This window comes from Watersipora subatra, chromosome 8 (assembly GCF_963576615.1).
Source record: "Watersipora subatra chromosome 8, tzWatSuba1.1, whole genome shotgun sequence".
NCBI classification, from domain to species: domain Eukaryota; kingdom Metazoa; phylum Bryozoa; class Gymnolaemata; order Cheilostomatida; family Watersiporidae; genus Watersipora; species Watersipora subatra.
Window position 1 is genome coordinate 54306583 of NC_088715.1, and position 26180 is coordinate 54332762.

The following is a 26180-nucleotide window of genomic DNA, read 5'->3' on the forward strand; positions in this document are numbered from 1 at the left end:
TAACCTTTCTTTTGTTCTATGCAAGGTATCGGATGGGCCTGTCTGCTAGGCAGGCGATGTAGCACAGGAAGTCCGGGAAGTCCAGAAAGTCCAGGAAATCCAGGAAAAATAGGGAAAGATTGAACGAATATTGATGTAAGCATTTCAAGCAATGAAGGCTCCTAAAATAAATTGTGAAAACAAGTTAATGAAAGATATTTCTGAGTTTGTGAATCTCCTAAAACATAAGCGCACAAAAAAAAACTATGAATAATTTATGGGCAGCCCTATGCTAATCTAAGTGGGCAACATTGCGATGAACAAGTAAAAAAAGACAGACTATTCGTGTTTAATCATCGGTATGAAATAGTTCTAAAAGTTTGCAATTAGTCCGCAGGTAGGGTTATCTACCCTTGCCATTGCTGAGTTATCATGTAGGCTAGTTCTACATTATAACTAATAAAAATGCCATTTTTGTTTACAAACTCAGAAAGCATTTTGACTATATGCTGACCCTACCTTGTAGGTGACAGACAGAGCTATTGACTTATAAGTAGCTTTCCTGAACTGTGGCGAAACCAGGCAGTTTACAGAAAATGTAGCATAGTTTTGCTAAAAAGTTTTATAGGATGTACAACAATAATTATTTGCTCGTCCAATTTTTGTTTTGGGAGCACATAAACTTGCTTAAGCAAAATAATCAACATATGCATGTAATTGCTACTGGGTTTATTTTAAATCTGCCAGAACAGTCTAACAATCTAAGCTGTGAATATAGGTTTAGATTGGCATAGCTATTAAAGCTAGAATGACCAAGATTAGTTTAAGATTACCTCTGAGTGATGCACCTGGCTTGATATATTAAAACTGAATCAAATTAGATTTGCTGTATTTCAAAGATTGATTTCAAAATTGCAAACCAACTACACAACCTTCTACAAACTGTCCAATGACAATTTTCGAGCCAAACAGCTAATTTGTATTGAGAACTACATAATATACCGCTGCGATCAACATGGTTTAGAGTTGATGCGCTGTGATCAACAGTGATCCTTGACTTCAATAAGATGCTAACATCTTATTAGTTTCATCTCTGTTCCTACGTAATAGAAACATTCCATATCTACATCTGGTTAAAGCTGAATTACCACTTAAACTTCAACATATTACGCTCACCATCTCGGCTGGCTTAGGTTCAAAGAGCTCACGGTATAATCCTTTCCACTCTTTCACATCAGGGAAGTCTATATAGATTACCAAATCGCCTTCCAAAGCTGACTCAGTGGTAGCAATTCGAGTTAGTTTGCCTGAGCTAAGAATACAAATCGTCATAAAGTATTGTATCTTTACAGCAAGTTACCCTGAGAGAAGGAAGTGTATAATTACTAGTTCAGGTAGAATCAGTTCGACTAATTTTAACTTCCTGTCAATTACTACTGATGTTAAAAATTACAGACAACTCAAAGCCATATTTTTTATGCATTTTCTTCATGAGACATGAAGCATTAGCACATAGAGTTTCTTCTCATACAATTATTTTATTATTGATCATTCACAAACTCAAGTCTATGCATGCTGACCGCTAACAAAGCTATCTCTTACAAAGTTCTCTTTAGATGTAAAATTTAGAAATGTAGAAGGATATTACCCAATACCCCTAAAATACTCACATTAAAAGCTAACACAACTTTTTTAAGCTAAATCGTATTAATTTACTTTCAGTGTAGCATTTCTTTAAAAAGCTGAAATATAATTTTGTTAGCTTTTTCAAACACTTAGTTGCTTAGCCTTAGCATCCCATTGTCTCATAGCTTTTGAAGCAGGCAGCAGTGAATTCATACGCAATCCGCAAGCATGTGAAACTGTCATTTCATGAAATTATTGTTAACTGTGTAACTGCAAATTATTGTTTAATGAAACAATATATTACACTAAATTACAGTATAATATTTGATCTTATAGTTTATTATATAAGTAAGTTAAATATATATAAAGTTATATTACATGTAAGTTAAATTGCACTAGGCTTACATTATGTTTTTTTACATTCAATTATACTATGTTATACAATGTTAGACTGTGCAATGTTAAATTACAACCTATTGTGTTATTGTGCTGTGTATAGTGTCATATTATATTACATCATTCTACCTATTCGGTTCTTGAAGGTTTTGCCAACCGAAATGAGGTTCCTTTACTTTTACCCTCACTTCATCCCCTACATATGGAATCTCTGATTTCTTTAATGACCTCTCAAGCACACAACTGTTTCCCTTCCAGTTATGCTTCTCAGGAAATATGACAGAGACCTGAAATTATTGATTTGACATTGAAATTGTTTGAAACACTTGTTTCAGCAGAACTTCAGCCATTTTTAATAACCCTGCTGCCATTTGCTTGAGGGTCTATTTTATAAATCATCTAAACATGAGTGTTTGATTTCTTCAAAGTTTTTCTGAACAGATTGACAAAACTAAAAAAAGACCACAATCTTATAAATTAACCCATTTAGTCAGAGGAATAGGAAACATATTAAATGTTACAATAAACTGCAAGAAAACAATTTCAATGGCTTTTTAGCATAGGCATACTTGAGTGAGAATTGTAGTTGTATACTACTTTATTGTGATGCATAGCATTCTGTATTCTCTAGAGCTCATAGATGAAAAATGAAAACTGGACTATCAGAATGTCATCAAGAAGAGACAACTTCATATAATACCCTAAAATATGAACTTACACAAAATCTTAATAGATTTTATCACTATGTATCAATATTTTTCCATCATTTGTGATTGTTTGCGATGTTAGATGTGATCTGACTGTCAGTATGACTCCAGCTTAAATTGACAAAACTTGATCTCATTCAAAAGCCAGATTCAGCAAAACCGCCATTATAACATCTGTAGTTGCAAAGAGATCGGCGGAATAGAAAGGTGTAAGGCTGCAACCTGAAAACAATAGCCAATATCAACTATAGCAACACTAGAAACTAGTGGTCATTTGACATCTGCTTTTTTATGAGCGTTTTAACTATGATCAAGTTTTGTCAATGTTAATATTTAAACAATCTGGCAGTCGGATCACTTCAAACATTAAAAAACCAGCAGTTGATAGCAAAAGCTAATATTTTCTGATAAAATTGTTATGAAATTTTGCGTAAGTATATCTTGAAGTAGAACTATACAAGTATTACTTAGCTATTGGGTTAGAAGTGTTGTATGATTGAGTTATAAATGTTGTTTGCTTCAATGAATCTAAAAAACTAAAGAATCCCAGCTCACTTGTTTCCAGACAGCGATGAGTGAAGTGAGAAGCACAAACAGCCCGATGATGTAGTTGTCCGATGATCATTAGATTAAAAAATGGCAGCCTCTGCATACTACGGAGCTTAAAGAAAATAAAAACGACTTTTCTAAAGGCAAAAATGAAAGTCTAAAAATGAAAGAAATTTTGAAACAAAAAAAATAAATGAACTTGAAAAATTTGAATGGCTAAAAACGGCTGTGGAAAAGGAAGGACCATATGTCACCTTATAACATGGTCCTTTTTTCTAAAGCCTCTCTGTCCTGACAGAGACGGTTTGAAAAGTGACACTTGATTAAACTATGTTTTTAACGGCAAAAAATAGATATAGAATATGTTTTAATTTGTTTTAGGTTATTTGTTTGGTTAAAATAATACTTAACCTTTAAACAGGAGTTTGATCTCAAGCCAAACGCTGGGCATGAAAACCCTATATGGTGTGGAGTTTTTGTGCTTTGTGTTTGTTTGTATGAATTATTGATTTTTATATGGCAAACAATTGATTGATTGGTATATATAATATTTTAATAGAGTTTGCTCATGCAAAAATTTATTTTAAAAATAACATAGCATTTTAGTAACGTAAACGCATGTTGCTGAGGCAGGAAACTCAAGATAAGAGTAAGTTTCTCTTTTGGTCTGAATTTCTTTCTTTCTATGTTTATTTGTTTTGTTTTTTTTCTTTCTAAATTATTGGCATTTCTTTTTTTCATTTTATCTCATTTTTTCAAAAAATAAATCAAACATTGCTTCATTTTATGAAAATTAAGCAATAAATAAATAAGAAGCAGTTTTTGCTTCACAGGTTTTTGACTAAGGATCTCAGGCTCCTCTATGTTCAGTGCTTTACTAATGGATGATTAAATATTAAAAAGCTTATTTAGGCAAAATATTTTTCTCTGCAATCAACTTGCAGTTTATTGTTCAATTGCAAGTTTAAACTTGCAAACTCAAGTTTTGAACTTCATAAAACTTTACAGATGATCAAAAGAAAGTATTTCATTTTTCATACCTCTAGCCTTGTTTAGTACAAGTATATGTGCTAAGTATAGTTCCCTTGCTGTTGCAACAGCCTGCTTTGTTGTTAAAGACTAATAAAAGGTTTAAAAAAAAGATATCTATTTAGAGTTTTGTAAAAACAAACGACCATGGTCGGTGTATTAAAATTCATAACTATGGTCTGGTATAAAGCTAGATGGTTATCACAACAGAAAATGGATAGATAATAACACCAGAAACTAACCTTGCCATTTGTTTGGTGGTTCTCCACTAATACACCAACACTAGAGTGAGTCACATCTCCTCTTATAAAGTCTTCAAGACTATGTGGAACTTCATATTTAAGTCTGACTGAATCTCCTACTTTTAGTTCTTTGCCGTCATCTAAGTCTTAGTGGGTGAAACAATGAAAATAAGGTTAGAGTTGAGCTCTCGCAGAGCTCTTAATAATCTGTATATAAATCTAACTGTCTGACTGTCGTCGTTCGTATGTCCAGTTTAAAGCGATTGGTTAAAATACGCAAGCTTGCAGCACTTGAACTACGAGAAGTAATTTACAAGAAATATGCTGAATTTTATGAATTTATTGCTTCTCAACCTGATCAATTCTGACTGTTTTTCAATGAATTAATCACAATTGAAAAATTATTTTCAAATATTAAAAATAAATTTTGATTTTATTTTATTGTTAGAAGAAACATGTTTTCTTTAAGAATCTTTGAAAACCATTAAGATTTTACTAAAATTACTTTATCAAATATTGTCAGTAGTCTGCTTAACTAATTTAAATGCAAACTGAAAATTATTGTGTCAGAAACCGTCTTGAAAGAGTTTATTTGGGCAAGATTTTACGGTTGCAAATATTGTTTGTTTGGCATAATGAGATACGTGTACCACTATTTTTATCAGTCAAGTTGACACCTTACAATAAAAAGAGAAACACTGTTTTATGACATTTCACAACATAACCAGACAATTTATCAAAATGTAGACTTTTATTTACTCCCTTGTATGTGTAAAGCTTTAAAATATTTGTTTCAATCAATGTAGATAATAAAGCAAGGAAGATTTTTCAGCCTGTGACACCATAGAGATCTTCGAGGCTTACAGAAAATTGGGTTTATCCAGCCTATGTTAAAGATTTATTTTATTTCAATTATAGGTTTCAAGATCTTTCATGGTTTGTGTCCTTTGTTACTTTACAGTGACGACTCATTTTAACTTATGTGATATGAACAAATTGCATACGGCTTCTAACCTTTATTTTGAACATATCACTGCAAGGTGCTTTAATAATTAGCAAAGGAAGCTATTTTAAATTCTCTAGGATATACAAAAAGATTTTGCTGTTGAATTTTTAAAATTAACAAATCTCTCTTTATTCTCAATGCCCAAAGTTTTTTTCATTTTCAATCAGATAGCCCTCGGCATGTGTAAATTTTTAACACAAACTGTTACACATCTTTTATAATGAAAATTTATAACTGTGCTCTTCAAGGGCAATTGTTCTTAACCCTGTGAGCCCTATCAGCCAGTTTTCTGGCATTGCGTAGGATGTGTCAGAATCCCAAACGGCCAGAATTCCGGCATTCGCATAGCTCTATTTACAAAAGCTGTTTCTAAATAACAGCATAAACCAATCAACATATTTCTTGCACAGATTGTTAGACTGAAAATTTCATTTCCATTTCTAACAATTTTAAAATATCTTTATCTACTTCCCTTGTTATAGTAACAAATTTTAGTAGAACGATATCGCGAAAAAATTAATACGACTCATTTGTTGGTAGGTCATAAATGATTGTGATGCAAATAAAGAATTTTAAGATACTAACCACAATTTTCTTGTATATTTTGAGTCATGAAATGATGATGAACAAGTAGGTACTGCTTTTTTCTGTTTGATGACATTTTCTGATGGTTGCCCAACATTTTACTAGTGTTTTACAAATATCATTGTATTTTGAGCACATTTAGACATATTAACTCATTTGCAACTGACTAGCTTATGTGTGATTTACCTTAAATATCAGTCATCTCTCAGAAAAATTCTATAATTTAACTTATTACTACAAGAAACTGAAATGAGATAAGTTACTCATTCAATTTTCAAAATAACCAGCCAAATCTCCTCTTTCAAATGGCATAAAACTCAGATAGAGACTTCATGCTACTTACATGTAGACATGTGTCTCAAACCACGTAGTGTTAGAAAATTTCTGATTTTCTAAAATTTTTGCTTGCTGAAACAAAGTTAGAATTTCACAATAAAAATGCTAAAAATATAAGTAGTTTGGCTAAAATTATCTTTTGCTACACGCAATATAAAGCTATAAATAATATTTTCTTAAAAATCCGTTAGTCATGAACGTAAAAATCATGAAACTCTAATTTCGAACTTGTCCTCGCGAGCATCATCCTTCAAACCAAAACTTAGCAAATATGAATGCCGATATAACTCAAATAAACTGTCATAAAAATGTTTCAAATAATACAAATAAGTTCAATAACTCAGTTCTTGACTTTTCATACTTTATAGACAGCTCTAAAAATCAATATGATTCTATTGAAAGTGAATGATAACTTTTGTCTGACTACGGCTGACTGCCTAAAAAGCACATTTTGTATTCGAGCAAAACGATTCAAATTGGCAAAATTAAATTTAATAAAAACTTTGAAACATTAAAAATAATGTTTTAATTTGATTTATGCAATCTTTCACTGTCTTACCTCTTCCGAATCTGCATATTTCCTTCTAGAGTTGAAAAAATTGATCGCGAACAAAAAAGGTATAACTCGCCATGATGATTTCCGGTTTAGGTAGATGTCGATATGGGTTTAGTATTTTGGTTATAACTTTTGCCAAAAAGTATTATTGAGGCATATTTGTAAGTTTTTCTGATTGGCCAGAATTCTTTTTTATACCTAATCAAAAATCATCTTTTATAACTTAAAAATAACTGTACAAGGAATGGGTAAATTTTCAAGACGAGGTAACTCGGTTTGGTAGCCTAGCTAAGATATAAATTTGCAAGTTAACTCACGATTGTTGCAAATGAGTTAATAAAAGTTTAAAATCTTTGGATCGTTGGACAAATTACCCAGGGTTACTGAAATGCATTGACAAGAATGGCCAGGGTTTGAAGGGCTAATGCATGCACATGCACGTTACCGTGTTTCTAATCGAATGGGCATTTAAGAAGCTGGTTCTAAAAACAAAGATTAAATTTTGAAACCAAATATTTGTGGCGACCTTGCAAAAAATCATGGAGCATGTGTGTTTAAAGTTTTGCCAAAAATGTTGAAGCGTGTAGCATTTACATGAAGCAACAGACACACTTAATGACAGCGTGAGATTCATTAATAGAGATCATTTACTAGCGACATACGGCTGTGGAGTTCCTGAGTTTGAGTGTAGGCTCCGGTTAGATCTGCCAGAAGAGTCTCAGCCAACTTAAAATCTTCAGAAGAACACTTTTCATCCTTCAACTTCTGTACCCTCTCACTCACTGACTTCCTTAACTCTATGTAGGCCTTGAAACCTTGAACTCTGTCTTCAAGTTCTGCCTTTTCTTTTTCTAGTCCTTTTGCCAATTTAGACAGCTGTGGGAAGGTAGACACTGACTTGTATTATGCAGTATTATCACTTTATTACTTACAGTGAAACAAAGAAAGGCTTATCAGATATTTAGATACTCATTGCTTGTAAAGCTCTAGTTACAAGTTTGAAGCAGGATACCAAAAATTCTGATACAGCTTGAGCAAAATGTAGGCAGATATTAGTTTCTCACAACTACAAACTTCAACAGAAACAAGTATGGTTAAAGCCATATTGTGTAATCGCACCTATGTGTTAACAGCATTCAAATGTTGTAAAAATTTGAAAACTGACAAAAACAAATGTAAACGCTTTCAACCAATCATTTAAGGGTGTTATTTGTTTAGCTTTCAGATTTTGCTCTGGGCTGTAAAAGTTAGTTTAAAAAGTTTAATTTTGATTTTAGTATCTGAAAGTTAATCAACAAGCAATCACTTAATTTTTAATTCAATCCATTTACAGTTAACTTTCTGCCGCATGCAGTTCCAGTTTTACACTGCTCTTTTCAACAAATAAATTTTATCAGGTTGCCAGTAAATCATACTTTGAAGTATTATGATTTAACAGATGATGAATGAGAAGATATCTTGAACTACTGAGGCATAACATCTTTAGCTGATGTAAAAGATACAATGAAACGTTGATGTGGTTCCAAATAAGAAGTTTATTTTTAATGAATATCTTAAGGTTTTATTACTTTGTTGACTAAAGTCAACAAACCGACACGTTATGACTGGAATGTCTTTTGATAGCTACGAATGCCATTGATACCATTTGTGGGCTAATTTTTGTAAAAGAGCTGAGATGAATAGAGATCTACAAGAACAGAAAATAGTGCTAAATTTAAATTCCATCAATTTTTTGCAAATTTGGTTCAACAGGTTATCTGGTGTTGTCTTCAAGCAAAGTTACCACACTTAAGTAATTTTGATTATTTTTATGCAAAGAAATTATAGCACATACTAGCTAGATGCCTGGTGTTTTATGGGTAATAAAATAACTACCCAATGAACATGAGTAATTTGAACTGGTAACTTGAGCTAATTTAAATCTTTACTATAATAAGAACCGTAAAGTCAGCTTGACATTGCGACACATCATGGCATTACTAGTCAGTTATGCAAGTATTTTCGCAAGCGCTGCTCAAGTATGTGTACAATTATTGATTAGTATCACCAATTGCATGCATAGTGTAGTGGGTAGTACGTCTGTTTGAAAAACTGAAGGTTCCAGGTACCTTCAGTTCTTCTACCCAAAGTCTATATATTAGTCTAAAGACTGATATATAAACTTTGGGTATCAGTTTATTTACATCTATATACATGAAAATAGACCGATACCCTGGCAGTCTAGTCTGCTATGAGAGATTGTCTGGTGTATCGATTCGACACAAATAATAAGTAGTTGGACAACTATTCAGAACTTCTAAAAGCTACGGATTGGTGTAAGTGTTAAAGCGTCTGTGTTAAGCGTTAAGCATTGGAGTATCATAGAATCTATCGTTTATCCTCAGATTGAACTCTGGCTACAGATAGACAGATAATCTTTGCTCATACTGTAGCAAAGATATAATTTTGGTTTTGCTATATTTAAGACAAATGAAATATTTTCTATATTTGGGTCATGGAAACAGAAACCATGGAAAAGTCACAAATCATGAAGTTGGGTTATCCAGCTTTAAAGTTAAACTAACTGAATTTATAATATTGATAACGATTTTTATGACACATGAATCTGGACCAATCAAAGAGTGATCTTTCTGAATTTGAAGTCAGTTTAGATAATAAATGCCTTTAACCCTTGGAAAAAACTTCTTAAATCATTGCTATGCTAAACAGGAAGTACCAAAAAATGGCGTCCGAAAAAACATAACCGCTTCTTTTTTGCTGATTTGAAAGATGATTCTGACATTTTGAACACTTATAGTGAGTACTTTGGTATTCCAACTGATGTCAAAAGTGGTGAAAGTAAAGGGAATGACGATGATATGTTCCTAACAAATCTTATAAGATTATTACAATATTTAATTACGGTACAAGAATAATTATTCGATTTTATAAGATTTAATTGTAAGAATAACTATTCGAATTTACAAGATCGACGTATATAGTGACCAATGGTGTGCAATATGTTACTGTTATTTTTTTTTAATTTTGTTGATCATACTACGGTTGTGCTCAATATCGCGTACTGCCAACCGTTTTTACTATCTGCAAAGTTAAGTAATACATTTTCTTATAGATATACAGCTATTTCTATGACAACCAGCTTAAATCTGTTTGAATTTTTAAATTCAGTATAATGTTTTGGATATAAAGACAGAAATCTAGATGAATATCACAGCCTATTGATATTGGTTGCCATGAAGTTTTGAAATGTAAACAAAATTGTGCATTGGTTTTCGTTTCTCAAACTTTAGCACCAGTTTTCTCGGAACTATGTTTTCGCACTAGCGGTAAACGTGAATTCAGTTTATTGACCATAAAATCTGCTGCAATTAGGCTAAATTCAAAAGATTTTTTGCAAAATAACTGTGAGAATTTTCTCCTGCTAGTGTAGATAACTCTAAATTTTGTAATTCTGACTAAACTGTGGTTTCTGTGATCATGGCACATTTTCCTTTGCAGAATAGACTTTGCTGTTTGGAAAAAAAATAAAAATTAATGTAAATTGCCATCGGTGGTGTAATCTCTCTTTTACTCGCTGTAAAATTATCCCAATCATGAATCGTAAATTGAGTAAAAGTGAAAACAAAAAGGAGAAAAGTTGTCCTTACCAACCAATAATAATAACCACTTAAGCTTATGCCACAGCCATTTAATTAACAAGTCAAGCCTCATCTTTTTTTTTTGAATGACCAATGAAGTGAATTTGGGAAAATATTAGGATTGCATAGAACATTTATACATATTTTACCTTTCCCAGAAAGCAAAGTCCCAATATTTGTAAATGCTCCCAGAACGGTATATCGAAATGCAACGCAAAATTTATAAAATACTTCCAAGAAATGAAATTTAGTGGTAAAATTTTGCTATTCAGTTGTAATCAGCAGCGCAACATAACTCTTCTGTGAGTGATGTATACTGATAGTATTCCTGTATGAGATATTACACAAGATGGCCGAGTTCACCAAAAGCTCTTAGCTCAGCGGAATAAAACAGAAATCCAAGATTCCAGCATAAAGAACTTTTTGAATTTTTCTGGAAACATTAGGAACCTATGTCAATCGCAGCACCAAAAAAGCTAGCATCTTGATTTATTACAGAGTACATTTATGAATAGGTATGCAGTATGATGTTGTTAGTAGCCTATTACTGATGAAATTTAGTGTAACTTGGAGCTAAATAAAAAGTTGTGTCCTAAATCTCACATAATATTAAAAAATAATAAGATAAACTACCTTTTGGACTTTTTTGTGAATTTGCTAGTGTTTTACAGTACTATTTAATTAGTGTATTGCATTCGACTACATTGAGTAAATTGGAAATTGGATTACACAATTAAAACTTGGTCAAGCAAACACGAGTTTCAAACTGAACATGCTAGGAGATTGAAACAGTAAATTAAGTATTTCGCTAGCAACTTACTTTTCAACTGTTCAACGAAAGAGGCTTTCAGTTAATATATTTGCATTCTATCATTACATATGGCTTATTTTATAACTTAGTTGCACTAACCTGTATTCTAAACATTATTTTTACACCCAAAATACATCTATTAGATATATCTATAATCATCTATGCATCTAAAACTCTAGCATGACTTGTGTCAACCATCCTAAGTTTCAAAGTTAAGGCTATAATTTGAAATCATAAATTATATTCTGAACACATGTTTGATGACATTTTACATTTTACAGCGTTTTCTTAGATTAAGGCAATATTTTTACCTGAAATGAGTAAATGTTAAAAGTAGTTATTTTTCTCTATCTGATACAGATAAATATTTACATTTTTATACATACATACACAAATATATGTATATATACATACATATACATACATGATTATACGTATATACACATATATAGGCATATATACATGTATATATACATACTTGTATATGCATACATATGTATATACGTAACATTCAGATATCAATGCAAAAGAAGTTTTAAACAAGACAGTCTTTTGTTTAAGCCTTTTTATTTTTCCAGATGAACTTATTTTACAACCTAGTTGTGCTAGACATTGTATATATTTTATACAATATTATATACAATATATATTGTATACAATATACCTATTGTATACAGTATTGTATACAATATATATTGTATCCTAGACATAATTTCATACATTAGTTTTATGTTTAATGTGATTTTTTCATCAATCCTAATGCTTAAAGTAATTAATATATTTGGAAATTACAAAATACTCAAAAACATATACTTGGTGACTTGACAATAACAATTTTGAAGACAACTGAACTAGCAGATGTAGTTTGGAAGACAAATTAATTTGGGTATGCTACTTTTTGAACCAAATCGAATGTATTTGAAATCTCATATATCTTATCATTATTTAGTAGAAGTATACATTTATAAGTCGATTGTATCACACAGGTAAAGGTTACCTTGTCTTCACATAAATCCACTGTCTCGCATATGTACTCTTCGAGAAATTTTCTACTTTTTCCTTGAACATTTAAAACCATTACCAGACGGGCTTTTTGTTGGTTTATCTAAAACAAAGAAATGGGTTATTGGTTTAAACTCTGAGAAATGTAAAGATATATAGAGCCAGTATGAACACATTAAAAGTTTCATTGCCTCATAAAGCTTCAATGGTAAAAGGTTCATAGCATAATTGCTCGTAATGATAGAGGCGAAACGAACAAGAAACCAATTGTGGTTTTATAGTATTTTACTCTAAATATTGACTGAACAATCACTGTATTGACCTTTTTTTCATATGTGGATTTGATTAACAGAATAGATAGAACGAAATCTAATAGGTTAGTAGATTAAAAATCAGTCGTCAATTAATACCCAATTAAAAATCTCCAAGTTCTTGGTATAAAAATACTTTAAATAAAATAAGCTCTCCTAAATTTTCACAATTATTTTACTCTTAACTTTTTCTTACTAGCTCTACCAGTAATAAGAGCTTGTTTAAAATGTGGTGTTAAATGTGGTGCCCATGACTTACTTAAAATGACGATTTTAAGTAAGTCATGGGCAAGAACTTTTGAGCTGAAGTTGTAGCACAGTATGATGACAAAAAGGGAAGTGCTTCTGTTATAAATATGTGGCCAATTATTTACTTGACTAGCTAACATTTAATGTAGTTTCAGCAATGCATTGTTAACAATCTGGGTTTTTTTCTGCCCATTACAAAAATTTATAAAAACAGTCATCCAAAGGTTAGCATTTCTCATAAAAAATATACTAAAATATATAAAAATATAGTAAAACATACTAAGATAAGCTAAAATAACAATGAACAGGTGACTTTGGAAAAAAACTTTGGCTCACAAGCACTCAACCTTTTATCTCCCATTAAAGCAACAAACACCAACTTTACCATACGAAAGGCTGCGACAATCCATCTTTCTCCTGCTGATATCTCCTCCTCGAGTTTGTTTTTAAGTTCTGACAGATCTAAATCTTTCAAGCTGACTGAAAAATTAGCAGCAATTCATGGAATCATAAACATATGAATAACTCATAACATATAACCAGTATATCATATAGAATAACTTTACTCAAAAACTCTCAACAAATAATTTACACAAAAACAGTAAACTGTTAACAGAGTTAAATTTTATAAGAATATTTGTGAATTGTATGCATTTGACTCAACTATAATATTTTACTTGAAAGCGGTGTTTTGGCTAACTATAAAATAAAACGCATACAGTAGGACATACTGACAGTGTAAAGTTTTAATTGTTTTTTATATGGCAGTTACAGGTTTTCAACCAACTTCGACTAAAGTGATATGAACAAATTGAATACACTCTCTAAAAAAACTTTGAAAATATTATTGCCAGGTGCTGTGACAATCTTTCACTTAATATCTGTTCTCTTAGCAGAAAAATTCATTGCAGACACTATTTGTCAAACCATTTATTTGACTGGTCAACTGTTTGATTTTTTGTTTTGTGATTCTTGCATGACATAATTGTAAAATGTTATTGTTTGAAATTAAATTAGTGTCAATAAAGCAATATTTAATATTTATACACTGAAAATGTACTGACCATGAGCTGAACCTCTTCTGCGCTGTAGCTGAGTAAACTTGTGAGCCAGTAAACTATCTGGTAGATGCTGAAATCCTCCATTAGGTACTGGACATTCCTATGTGTTATTCAGTAGCAGTATAATTGACCTTTAATCTACTGTTACTTTATCATTAAACTTTGTTAAGTTACAATGTGAAAGTTTAACCCAAGATGACCCTGAACACAAATTAATATTCAAAATATAATGTTTGAAGCTTTTTGAATTATTGCATCAGCACATATTTATGCAGTTAGTTTTTGGATGGTCAGGCTTTACGATGTTCAAACTATATTACAAAGTATGTTGTATCTTCTATTACGGTTTGAAAGTAATAATTCATTAGAAAAAAGTGCAAGAATTTATGGTAAAATAGAAAATTAAAATGCTTTCTGCAAGAGTCAATCAAGAAATTGTAAAACATAAACATGAGCAACAAGTTTTGGATTACCTTGCTGTCAATTCTACAGAGGCATTATCATTATTACATCCTTATTATTATTATTATTATTATCATAAGAAAAAGTAAAAGCTGCGCGATGAAAGAAATTTATTATTGTGTAAATGTAAAAAACTGAGACATACTATTTTAAACTGAAATTTTATAGATATCAAATGTAAGAACAAAATAGAAAAATATAATACGCTAATTAAAATCATTTAAAACACATTTTTTAATTTAAAATGTTATATTTTTATATGTTTTTATGTTTTTTTCTGAAGTTAAGGTAAAAGGAAAATCAAAAAATAATTTTGGGCTCTTTATCAGTATTTTAATATAATATCTTAAGTACTTTTTTACAATTATTTTTAGGTAGAGTTATGTGATGGTTTGGCGTCTCAGCAATATTACCTCAAGTCTTTTTTATCTAACTGGGAACAGGTCAAGCATTTTAAAGAGAAGGCAAAATATTTTTACAAAAAATTAAAGGTTATGAGATAAAAACAATTGTTTGCGAGTAAATAAAAGTTGTATCTATTGCCTACATGTTTGTACTACACTAGAGAGTATAAAGACAGACAATTACACTTCAAAAATAATAAAAAAAGATTAGAATTTTAGAAATTAGTCAATGGCTGAGCTGCAAAACTTAAAAGCATGTCCTCACTAAAAACTCTTATCGTTGTTTTTATTGAGTTTTTGTAGATTTGCATTATTTTAATTTTCATTTCAATCTTAATTTAGCGTTAAATGTGAGATAGCTAGCTTGACAAAACTTAGCAAACTGATGATCGATGCATATAAATTTATAAAAATAGTCCAAAATATTTTACTATTGTTATCATTACTATTTCTAGTATTATTTAGACTCAAGCAAATCATAAGCAATCTAAAGAATATAACAGACAATGGTAATGCCAACAGCCTGTTGTTAAAATATATGCTTTTAATAGCTTTCACCTTGCCACAAACTGGACACTTGTAGCCATGGTTTTCTATCTTCAGCTGATCAACACATAATTTGCAGATAGAATGTTGACAGAATAGTACTTTTAGCTCATCAAACTGCCTAAGGCATGCTTGACAGGTTTTTAAAGCCAGTGGTGAGTCAAGATTCCCAAAGCAAATTGCATTGCTGAATGAATTCATTGACTCCTGAGTAACTGGAGTTAGTACCAGCTCTCTACAAGATGAGAGACACTGTTGTAATGTCATACCTTCAACAATGCAGTTGGCTGAAATTAATATTGTTGTTTTTTGAACAGCAACTCTTGAGACCTATGCCGATGTTAGGAACCTGCCATACCTACAGACATAGTTATAATTTAGTGAGTATTTGTAAAAGTCCGTTAGGAAAAGTTGGACTTATTTGTTACTATAATTTTGGTTTTAATAGTAGTCTTATCGTTTCCATAAAAAGGTTTTGTTTTATTATATTTAAAATTATTATTTTTAATTACATGTATATTGTAATCATATTTTGTTATATTCAGCCTTATAAATTTTTAAGACTACTGAACCACAGCTGCAAATACAGCTGAGGTTACATTATTGATTACTGCAATGGTTATGTGCCAGAATACCATCAGAATTAAGTAAATGTTGTGATGCAGGGACATTACCGATGCCAAAGTATTTTACTGAGTTAAACTTCAGTGTGGGTATCACTTCCTTCATCTTCCTACGTTAGTTGTCAATCTGTTGTATAACAGAGTCCTCCATTGTTTATTTTGGCTATTAATCCTGGTCACAAAAAGAAAAAGCATTGTCGCCTCATTAGAAACTAGAAAAAATAGCAAAAATTGACTGAAATGTACTAATCTACAACACCTCAGAGCTATTTCAGAATACATGCTTTTTCTGACACAAACTTGAATTTTTTAAGTCTTGAAATCAGCCTGCTGAGGGCATCTTAGCCCTTCTTCTCCCAAACAAATGGCAATAAACAGAAGTTAAAATTATATCGAGTACGTTCCCACTAGTGAGTCTGTCTTGTTTATTATTTACTAATAACCATTTTTGGCAATCATTTAACTTGCTGACAAGAATCTGTTTACACCACAGATACTATGGTGCTCTAATAAAGTGATGTTTTATTATACAATTTATGAGTCTCTGTTCTAATTTGTGCATATACCAAAATTCTGTCCAAACTTGTAGCAATATTTAAAACCTATTGTATACTGTTACTAGTTAAAAATGTGACAACAACTGAGTTACAATTGTATGCCAGCTGCTAGATTATGTTGTTTGAAAAAGAAATACAAGTAAACAAGACAGCTCTAATATCTGCATATCTACTTTCTTTTATATTTTCTTAGGCATGATAAAAAACACTGAGTATTAGTGAGCCTACTAATATTTTGCTTATAAAATTATATTTTTGTCAAGCAGGCATCTTTTTATTTCTGTTTTTAGGCTTGATGTTGTTTGTAGAATTGATAAAAAACATCAATTAAGCAGTTATTTCCATTCTAGCTTGTGTTGTATATGCTGGTGTTTTTGTGTGCCTGACTATGTTTTAGAAACTAGGGCTAAGGACACCAAATTGGCTTTAGAAGGCAAAACCTCCAACCCAGGCCTATAGGATTATATAACTTTTTCAGCTTATTGAGATACCCAAGTATACATATGCAAGGGTGTATTGGAGAGCATTATTTTTCCTTCTTGCATCGAGTGAAGACGTGATGAGTGATTATAAGACAGATTTAGCCAATTTTTGCACACTGTTTGAGTAAAAAATCCCCTAACATGAGACAGTTGACCACTCTTAAAAACACAATATGTCCATTTCTTCATTCATTAATCAATATTATTAAATTTTCTATGACTTGCTCTTTTAATACTGGAAAAACTAATCTATTCTCTGTTACAGTGCTAGTCATGTAAGGTTTAGAGTATACATAGTAAGTATCTACTAGTTATGTAGCCAGTAGTGCAAGGCACCTGCTGTATTCTAACAGTAAACTGCTAATTTCTTAACTAAATATGTTTTAAGAAAATAATTTCTTTCCTGAATACATTGACCTTGTCAAGTATGACTTATAAACTGTTTTGCAATCAGAAACATTGTATGACAAGTGTTCAAATCCCCACCCAAATCAGCTTTAACGAATTGTACTCTGCAATAAGTTAAGATGATCAGGCATTTTCAACGGCAATGGCAACAGAATCTGACCTACCACAAAGGCACAAATAACTTTTCTCATAATTGAAAACCTTTGTGATTAAAATCACTGGTTTTTTAAATTGAAGGCACACATTTTATGAACTACTCCAAACATTGCCTTGTGTAAGCAAATACGTAACAAGTAATATTCAAATTTTAAATACGTTACATGCTCAACATAAATCATCTGTTGTGGGAATTTTTACATTATAGGGATTTTAGGTTATACAAACGGTAAAATACATGTAACTTGTAATCCATTTGAAGATCTGTTTAAACTAACTATTTGGCCTTTCAAATTAAAAAAACTAGACTTTAGTTTTTAATTTAATGACTGTACACTGTCTGTAGTATTATTGGTTTAAATGAATAACTTTTCTCTTGTTCTTATCACTTTCCCGTGGTTTAGGGTCCATGATTACAGTAGTCCTATGTTAAGTTAAGGGAAGACCACACCTTTCATACTAATCTAAATGGATTTTCACCTTTTTTTCAGATAGTAAGGTCTATGTTGCAAAAAGATGAATAATTAAAAATATTGTATTTTTTCTAAAAAATCTATTTCTGTTATTTATTTATTATAGTGCTTAATGATAGTTACTGAGGGACTAGTATTTTGTTATCTAAAGCCTGGTTACAATATCAATTGTGAGACTCCGACGGTAACTTGCACAGTGAAATGATCGCGGTGCTAGGCGCGGTGGCATATGTTCACATAAAAGCTGCATTGCTAAACATAATCGTTCGTCATGCCATTTCTATAATGGTGACCTTCACCCATACAGTGCATTTCGGGAAGGTTTTGCTTGCGGCCTTTTTCGAAACTTGAGCAGTGCTAAACTATTGCGTTGCCCCCGGCAACTACCGGCGGTCTTTGGCGGTACCCGTCATTTAGGTTCCCATTTCACCGCTAATAACATGTGGTGCTGTCGCCAGTGCTTTGCGACATATTTGGGAACCTGGCTTTAGCAACTTTGTTTGTATATAGTCCCTTATGTCACAGACTATTCAGCACAGATGAGTTTGTGGCAGAGTGAACAATGTTATCACAGACAGCTACTGATGTTGTGTTTGATTACTGCAAACATGTTGTGATACAGTGTGTACCAGCCTTCAGCAGGCTGACACTCTAGCATTTCTGCTAATCGATAGCCATGTGGCATTTCCGAATAAGTTTGCTGATAGTTATTCACCATCCTTTATTGACACACCTCATGATCTTTACTATAACAAGAGCCGAGCTCATGTGTTCGCCTGCCCATCTGTTACTAGCGTTGGCGGTTAGAATAAAATCTATTTTTAACAGAACGCCAGCTAATGACATTAAGCTCGGTAGGCCAACATTCCAACACCTACACCAACTGATTGCCTTTTAAAGTATTTCTGAATAAATGCGCAGACATTGATTATCTGTGCTTTATTGGCATGCTTGACAATCTTTTATGGCATGGTACCAGTATATATAAAAAAATAACTCTATACGTATTTTTCTCTCTCAAGTGCGGCAAGAGAGAAATTCATATTTTTAGTCTAGCGACAAATTCTCGTTATTCAAACCGAATTTATGAACTTGCACCAAATTTTTTTTTACGTTATATAGACTTTCTTTGGTAATATTGAACAAAACTTTACTAGAATTTTTACGTTAAATAGAATTTAAGTTATAAGAGTGTCTACTTGAGAAAAACTAAAAAACACAAGTCAGCCCAGATTAATACTTACCTGCAGAGCTCAGTAAGAGAGCCGTCCATAGCCTCTGTGATTTGCGTGCAGCTGTGAGCAATAACCTAAAAAGACTACATGATATGCAGCTTTTAGTCGCCTACTTAATGTAATCTAAAGTGTTCAACTGAATGTTACTAGGCAAGCAATTGATTTCAGCTCATACATCAATGGTAATAGTTTTCAATAGCAGTGAATCATAGATTCAGGAAATCCCCGCATGGGAATTTTGTTTCAAAACTTCCAACGGAGAATTTAGGAATTCCAATATGACGCAATCTTAGGCTGCTGTTATAATGACATTACGGGCCGCTTACAACGCATACAAGACAAAAGCACCTCAATGGAACCAAAGCTCATTATTACTAAATGTATTGATAATATGGCTAGTAATGTGGCATTCTAGTGTGTCATGAAAGACCACGAGGTGTGTCCATAAAGGACAGTGACTAGCTATCAGCACAATTATTCTAAATTGCCAATTGGCTATCGATTAGCGGAAATGCTGGTGTCAGCTTCCTACAGGCTGGTACACACCGAATCACAACATATTCACAGTAATCAAACAAAACATCAGTGGTTGTATGTGATGACGTCGTTCACTCTATAACAAACTCATCTGCATTGCACAGTCAGTGGCATAGTGTTCTCATTATAAAATTAAGTTGCTGAAATGACGGAATACTAGTTCCGCAGCAGCTAATATGAAGGGGAATATGGATTAAGTGATCTGCCAGAACCCCTCATCATCAATATGGTGATTGTTGTACAGACTGCCATTGATGCATGGCAAAGCATTGGGAAAGTTGACAGCCACATTTTTTGCGGCTTAGGTGCAGGATCTAGGCGATACTATTGATCTACACCCCCTATGGAAACAAATGAGTGCTGAGATTACAACCCCAATATAGTGTGCTACAGTGTGTACCAGCCTTAATTAAACCATAGCTCTCACTTACAACTTTTATTGTAATTACTAGGTAAATCAGACACGCCGATTCCGATTCTGTACTAAAAAAACACTGGTCCACTAACTTTCAGAGTGATGAAGGCTTTTTTACAGCATTTTAATATTGATCTCAAAAGCAATATGATCGGCACAACAAGCTCAATCCATAAATAAGTGACATAACCTAGCTTTTTAGGAACAGAAGTTAGAGATATCTAGTCCGATTTAAAATGATAGAGATGGGTGTTTGAAAACCCATTATTATCTTAATTCAGCCTTCAAAATAATCTCAGTCTTTTCTAAAAGGTACATAAGCTATTTAACATTGCATATTTATAAATGAGCTCAAAAAGCGCGATAACAACGCTAGCTTGTGATGAAATTGTGCTTTTTTGAGCTCATTTTTCTCGACTTTCAGCCTATTAAATATCATGTAACAAGCTACGAGCAATTTTAAATAGTTTATCTACCTTTCATGAAATACGGAGATTATTTTACAGGCTGAATTTAGTTAATAAGGGGTTTTAAGACACCCATCTTTATTATTATAAATCGGACTAAACATCCCTAACTTTCATTCCTAAAAAGTTTGGCTTCGTCACATATTTATGGGCGGAGCTTGCTATGCCAATTTTGTTGTTTTTGAGACGGATATTGAAATGCTTTAAAAAGCCTATATGACTTTGAAGGTTAGTGTACCAGTCTTTATTTTGAGTACAAAATTGGAATCAGCGTGTCTGATTTACCTAGAAAATACAATAAAAGTTGTACGTGACAGTTTTGGTTTAGCTAATGTCATGGTTAGCCATGTCATGTCATGGGTTTGAGACCTTTTCATAGCAAGCTAGTATTATTGTAACATTTAATAAATCCTGGCAGATGAACTGATGAAAACTGCTCTTCATTAGTAAATATTAGGAGCTGTTTACAACTCATACATGACAAAAGCACTTCAGTAGAACCTTGGTATAGCGGTACTAAAAACGTTGCTGTTAGAACAATTAGCATAATCACTAGTGATGAATGTGTGGCCTAAAATATTTACAAACTTTATGCAGCAACAATTCCTACTATCCTCAAATATATCTTCAACTCAATCTAGATTTGTCTCACCCAGTAAGCCTTTTTTATGTGACAGCAAGTAATAAAACCGTAAACTGAGTTATAGCAGGTTGAGACAACATAGGCTGTGTAATAGTACATTGTGTCACTATAAATTATGTGATATTAGAATGTAACACGATAAGCTTTTACTTGAATCTGTGTGCTCTAATTGCCATGAAGTTTTGTTGATGTTAATCTTGAAACATCTTGTCAGCTAGATCATCTTAAACATCCAAAACAATCGCAAATGATAGCAAAATACAGATTTTTCTAATAAAACCTACAATGATCATGTGAAAGTAATAATAATCAACAACAACAATGAGTAAACGTTAAGTGCAGGTAAATATAATCAGGTATGCATTGTTAAGTTCCTTAGCGATGCATACCTGATTTTTCATGTCAACAGGATGTCAACCCCTCATCTCTATGATAGTAATTATATTATAACTATCCCTTAACCCCTCATTTCCCCTATAGTGGCTTCATTGTAGATATTAGAAGTTAAGGAATGTCAACCATTTGTTGACATGGTTAAGCATTTTCTGAAGGAAAGAAGATGGCCTGCTGACCTGTCAATGAAGCCATGTATTCCTACAACGACCACAGCACGCCAGCCCCCCAAAGAGCCAGAAACCAAGTTGGTCAGCGTGGAAGGGCGCATGCCTAAGATAGTGAGATGATCCAAGAGGCTGATAGAGTCACCGCAGCCAAAGCCGACTGGGGGATTTGGGTTGTTTCTCCACAGCCGAGCCAGTCTGGATCTGTCAAGCGTTTGGATCAGCCTACAGCCAACAGCCTGCCTTTCCAGCCACCGATGGGGCTTTGTATCATTGCCTGAAAGCGTGAACTCAATCGCTACTAGAAGACAGCCACCACTAGTTCCTTTTAGCAATGGCTGTCTATATATCTATATATCTATATAGATATATATATATATATATATCTATATATCTATATATATATATATATATATATATATATATATATATATATACTCAAAATATGTAGGATGGGAGGCCCCCTAATAAGAGGCCTTCGTATATATAAAAATTATCTAAAATGTGTATAGCAAATTGATAATAGGAGGCGGAACATTTTTGCCTCCTATCGAGGATATATTTTTAAATTCGTTAGAGGTAGTTTTGAACTTGGAGTTGTCTCCTCAAGGATATGTGTCCAAAATTAATGAATTCATAGGTAAAATTTGTACACACTTAAGAGTTAAGTCTCCTTACCCCAAATTTTGCAATAAAATGCACAACTGATGGCTGCCAGCTGAGCTTTTATAGGCAGGTTTTTATCAGGCATGAAATCAAAGTGTTATGTGATGTGAATAATGAACAAACCAATTATGAATTGAATTAGCAAGAAGTTATTTTTTGAATATAAACCTTTAAAACTGATGGTTTGATTTCGATGATTGTGGTCTATCTTTTGAACTTATGTGTAAATTGGCTACTTTTCCTCAATATAAAAAACTCATAGCATTTTATTTATTGTACAACAAATATAGTTTGCAAATGTGGATGTTGGCTGACTGGTTATTGTCATGGCAAGAAGGGACTGAATGGTAGGTACTAAAACAGCTGGTTTACCTAACATTTTTATCCAAAAAGTTGTAAATGCATTAAAACCAATTAAAATAGTTTGTATTTTATTACTTCACAACAGTGCTAAAAATAAATAGCAAACAGCAACAAATTTATGCAAACATAGTATGATCATGCAGAACTACGCTAAAAAAATCATCTCTTGATATTAATGTTAAGAAATCAACAACATATTGATACTTAATTACAAAAACGATATAATACCAAATAAATTTAAAAGATATATTCTACAAAAGTAGAGACATTATTATTCAAACACATACAAAGTATTCACAATGTGTTTTTATTATTTTCTATGATTCATCAGTGTCAGTTTATAAACAAAATATTCTTATAATGTTTTATTTCGTATTGTAAAATGACGCCATTAACCTATACAGTTATATATACATGTACATATACATATGTACATGTATATAGTTTTAGTGCGCATGTAACAATCGTAGGATATGGAATGTTCAACAATAGATAGAATGTTAATTTTGACTTCTCCCCTGGTATTCTAAATCACTGCAAGATAATTTAGATAAAATTAGCAAATTTGATGCTTCTATGGAAGAAATCGTATTTACATGGGAGATAAATCCTAAAATGTCATTTTTGCCAGATCTCTCATAGAAGTGGAAATGACAGCTACGGCACTTCTTCAGCTTTGAATTATCCATACAATAATTAGTCTAAATCACTGCAGAAATTTCCACTGAAAAACGGTGCCAATGGAAACGCAAGATAAACTGTCTTGGCCCACGGCCTATACGGCATCAAAGTGTTAATTGACTTCATAACAAGTGTTTGGAAAACCATGAGCAGGCCATTAGGCAAGCCACTAATTAAAAAGCTTACACTGTTCTGGCTACATTATTACAAACATACTGTAAGAATCGCTTGCAACTAGTTTTCTGATGAAGGCAGCAAAAATTCAGTTATTTTATCTTAGTTCATTGGCTATCATTACAACAATGCATCAATAGTTACAAAGAACAGTTTTTTGCTTCTACTAGCACTTTATATTTGTATATTTGTATTGAATAAAACGTTGCTGTTTGTCAATAAAATGCTACCTCACCAAGCGGAGAGTGGTTAAGCGAATTACTTCATCTAATGAAGAACAGGTTCAGGCTTTCCTTTTTTACCGGTTTTAATAGGCTAACATCAAACAGAGCAGACAGTAGTCAATAATTTCTATAGTACGCAACAATTTTGTCTGTGCCTCTGAAGCTAGGGGCAGAGATTAAAAAAACTATTTTTATTGGTTTGGCTACTGGTGGCATACAGCTTAAGAGTCGACTACCCTAACACATGCAATAATGAGCTGTCTTCTTTAAGGGTAGAATAATTGTGGATGTAATTATTCTCTGCACTTTATCAACACGCATGACCATCCCTCAAAGTACAGCGGACTGCCATGGGTACTAGTAATAACAATACAATGATAATTGTAAAGTATGAAAGCCGCAGTCTGAAAAAATACATATTACATACATATACATATTTTAAATAAACTGATAACTAACAATGAATAAGACATGTAAGATAGGTTTTAGAAAAAAAAACTAGAAGGTGCTATGCTAGATAATGAACACCAAGACTGATGAATGAACTATAACAAATGAAAACAAGCAATCAGACAGTAGGGGACACAAAAGTGGATGACAAAAAGAGGCCTTAAGAAAGAGGCAGGGTGTCTAATAACAGCAGCGCAAGACTAAGCACTGCAAACCAATTCCAGGAATGGTAACTAAGTGCAGGTTGTGTAAGACAAAGGGTGAAACAGCCATATTGTAAACAAGTGCTCAAAGATTGCACAAACTGAATACAACCTCTGACTTGATCAAGTGGCCTCAGCAGATTACTGGAGTATCTGTAAGAAGCATAACATACCACACACAGCATAATAGTATAATCATAGGGTAGAGCCAGTGTCTGAGAATGACAAAGTGAAAGGTTTAGTACTGATCAAAAAAGAAACAACAGATTGTCAGATTAGTTGTATAACCATCATATGTGATGCCAGAGTAAAAAGAAGAAGGAAATATATAAAGGAGATGTACAAAGTGCAAGATTTGAGCATCGAAGGCTGTAGAATTTTCAACCGAAAGTAATATAATGTATGTAGTGATTGGAGTGATTGATACATTATTCAGCCAGCTTGTGTCATATCTCATTGAGGTCAGTGCTCAACAGTCTTTCAAACAACTCGGAAAACAGTGCTGCTAGGAGCTGGTCAGATTTTAAGGACGACTATTCAGTAAAATGACTCGTTAAAGTCAAAATCATCAGGCTAAGGCCTTGGCTCACCTCCTACCAGCCACCCGGTTGTGAAGACAGTTTTTAGAATGACACTAATAATATAAATAATAGCAGTGTCTGTCCATATGTCTAAAGCTAGATATAGAGGTTAGGCAAAACATTGCATGGGAAATTGAACTCAAATCTTTGGCTGAGCAGCTGTGCACACTAACAACTAACACTAAAAACGGCTCAGCTTAACCACCTTGCAGCTATGTTGGGCAGTGGGCCAAGGCAGTTTATTCTTGCATCTCCGTTGGCACCCCCTTTCAGTGGCAATTTCTGCAGTGATTCAGACTAATTTTGGTATGGATAATTCAAAACTGAACAGTTGCCACAGCTGTCATTCCCAATTCTGAAAGAAATTTGATAAAATTTTATTTTAGGATTTATCACCCCTGTAAATAAGATTCTTTCCATAGAACCATCAGATTTGCAACTTTTTATAATATTTATTTTGCTGCAATTTAGGATGTCATTGGTGAAGTCAAAATTCATCTTCTATCTACTTTCTAACGTTCTATATCTTACGATTGTTACAACCACATGTAAACTATATACATCTATTAATATATGTATATGTAAATGTAAATGTGTGTATAGTTGTATGGTTTATTAGCTTTATTTTACACAAAAAATTCAAAACCTCTTTAATTATGTTTTATAACCTAAAACTGATGAATCATAGAATATAATAATTGGTGATTATTATTAGCATTATTATTAGTGGTATTATTAACAGCTAATATCAGCAGTCTTACAAAACGAGCTGGGATATTTCAAAATA

The 26180-nt window shown here is 32.5% G+C and overlaps 1 protein-coding gene across 1 annotated transcript in view; it reads right to left on the reverse strand.

Moving 5' to 3' along the window:
- The window catches only part of LOC137401775 (uncharacterized), a 33266-nt gene extending 13690 nt beyond the window's left edge, over nt 1-19576 (reverse strand). Inside the window, exons 1-10 of the mRNA XM_068088258.1 lie at nt 19439-19576; nt 15508-15730; nt 14087-14183; nt 13408-13502; nt 12458-12565; nt 7674-7887; nt 4529-4674; nt 2131-2288; nt 1156-1291; nt 5-161 (exon numbers count right to left, since the gene is read on the reverse strand). Coding sequence (XP_067944359.1) covers nt 5-161; nt 1156-1291; nt 2131-2288; nt 4529-4674; nt 7674-7887; nt 12458-12565; nt 13408-13502; nt 14087-14183; nt 15508-15730; nt 19439-19467 — 1363 coding nt within the window. The 5' untranslated portion in view covers nt 19468-19576. The remainder of the gene's footprint in view (nt 1-4; nt 162-1155; nt 1292-2130; nt 2289-4528; nt 4675-7673; nt 7888-12457; nt 12566-13407; nt 13503-14086; nt 14184-15507; nt 15731-19438) is intronic.
- Between the last annotated feature and the right edge of the window lie 6604 nt (nt 19577-26180).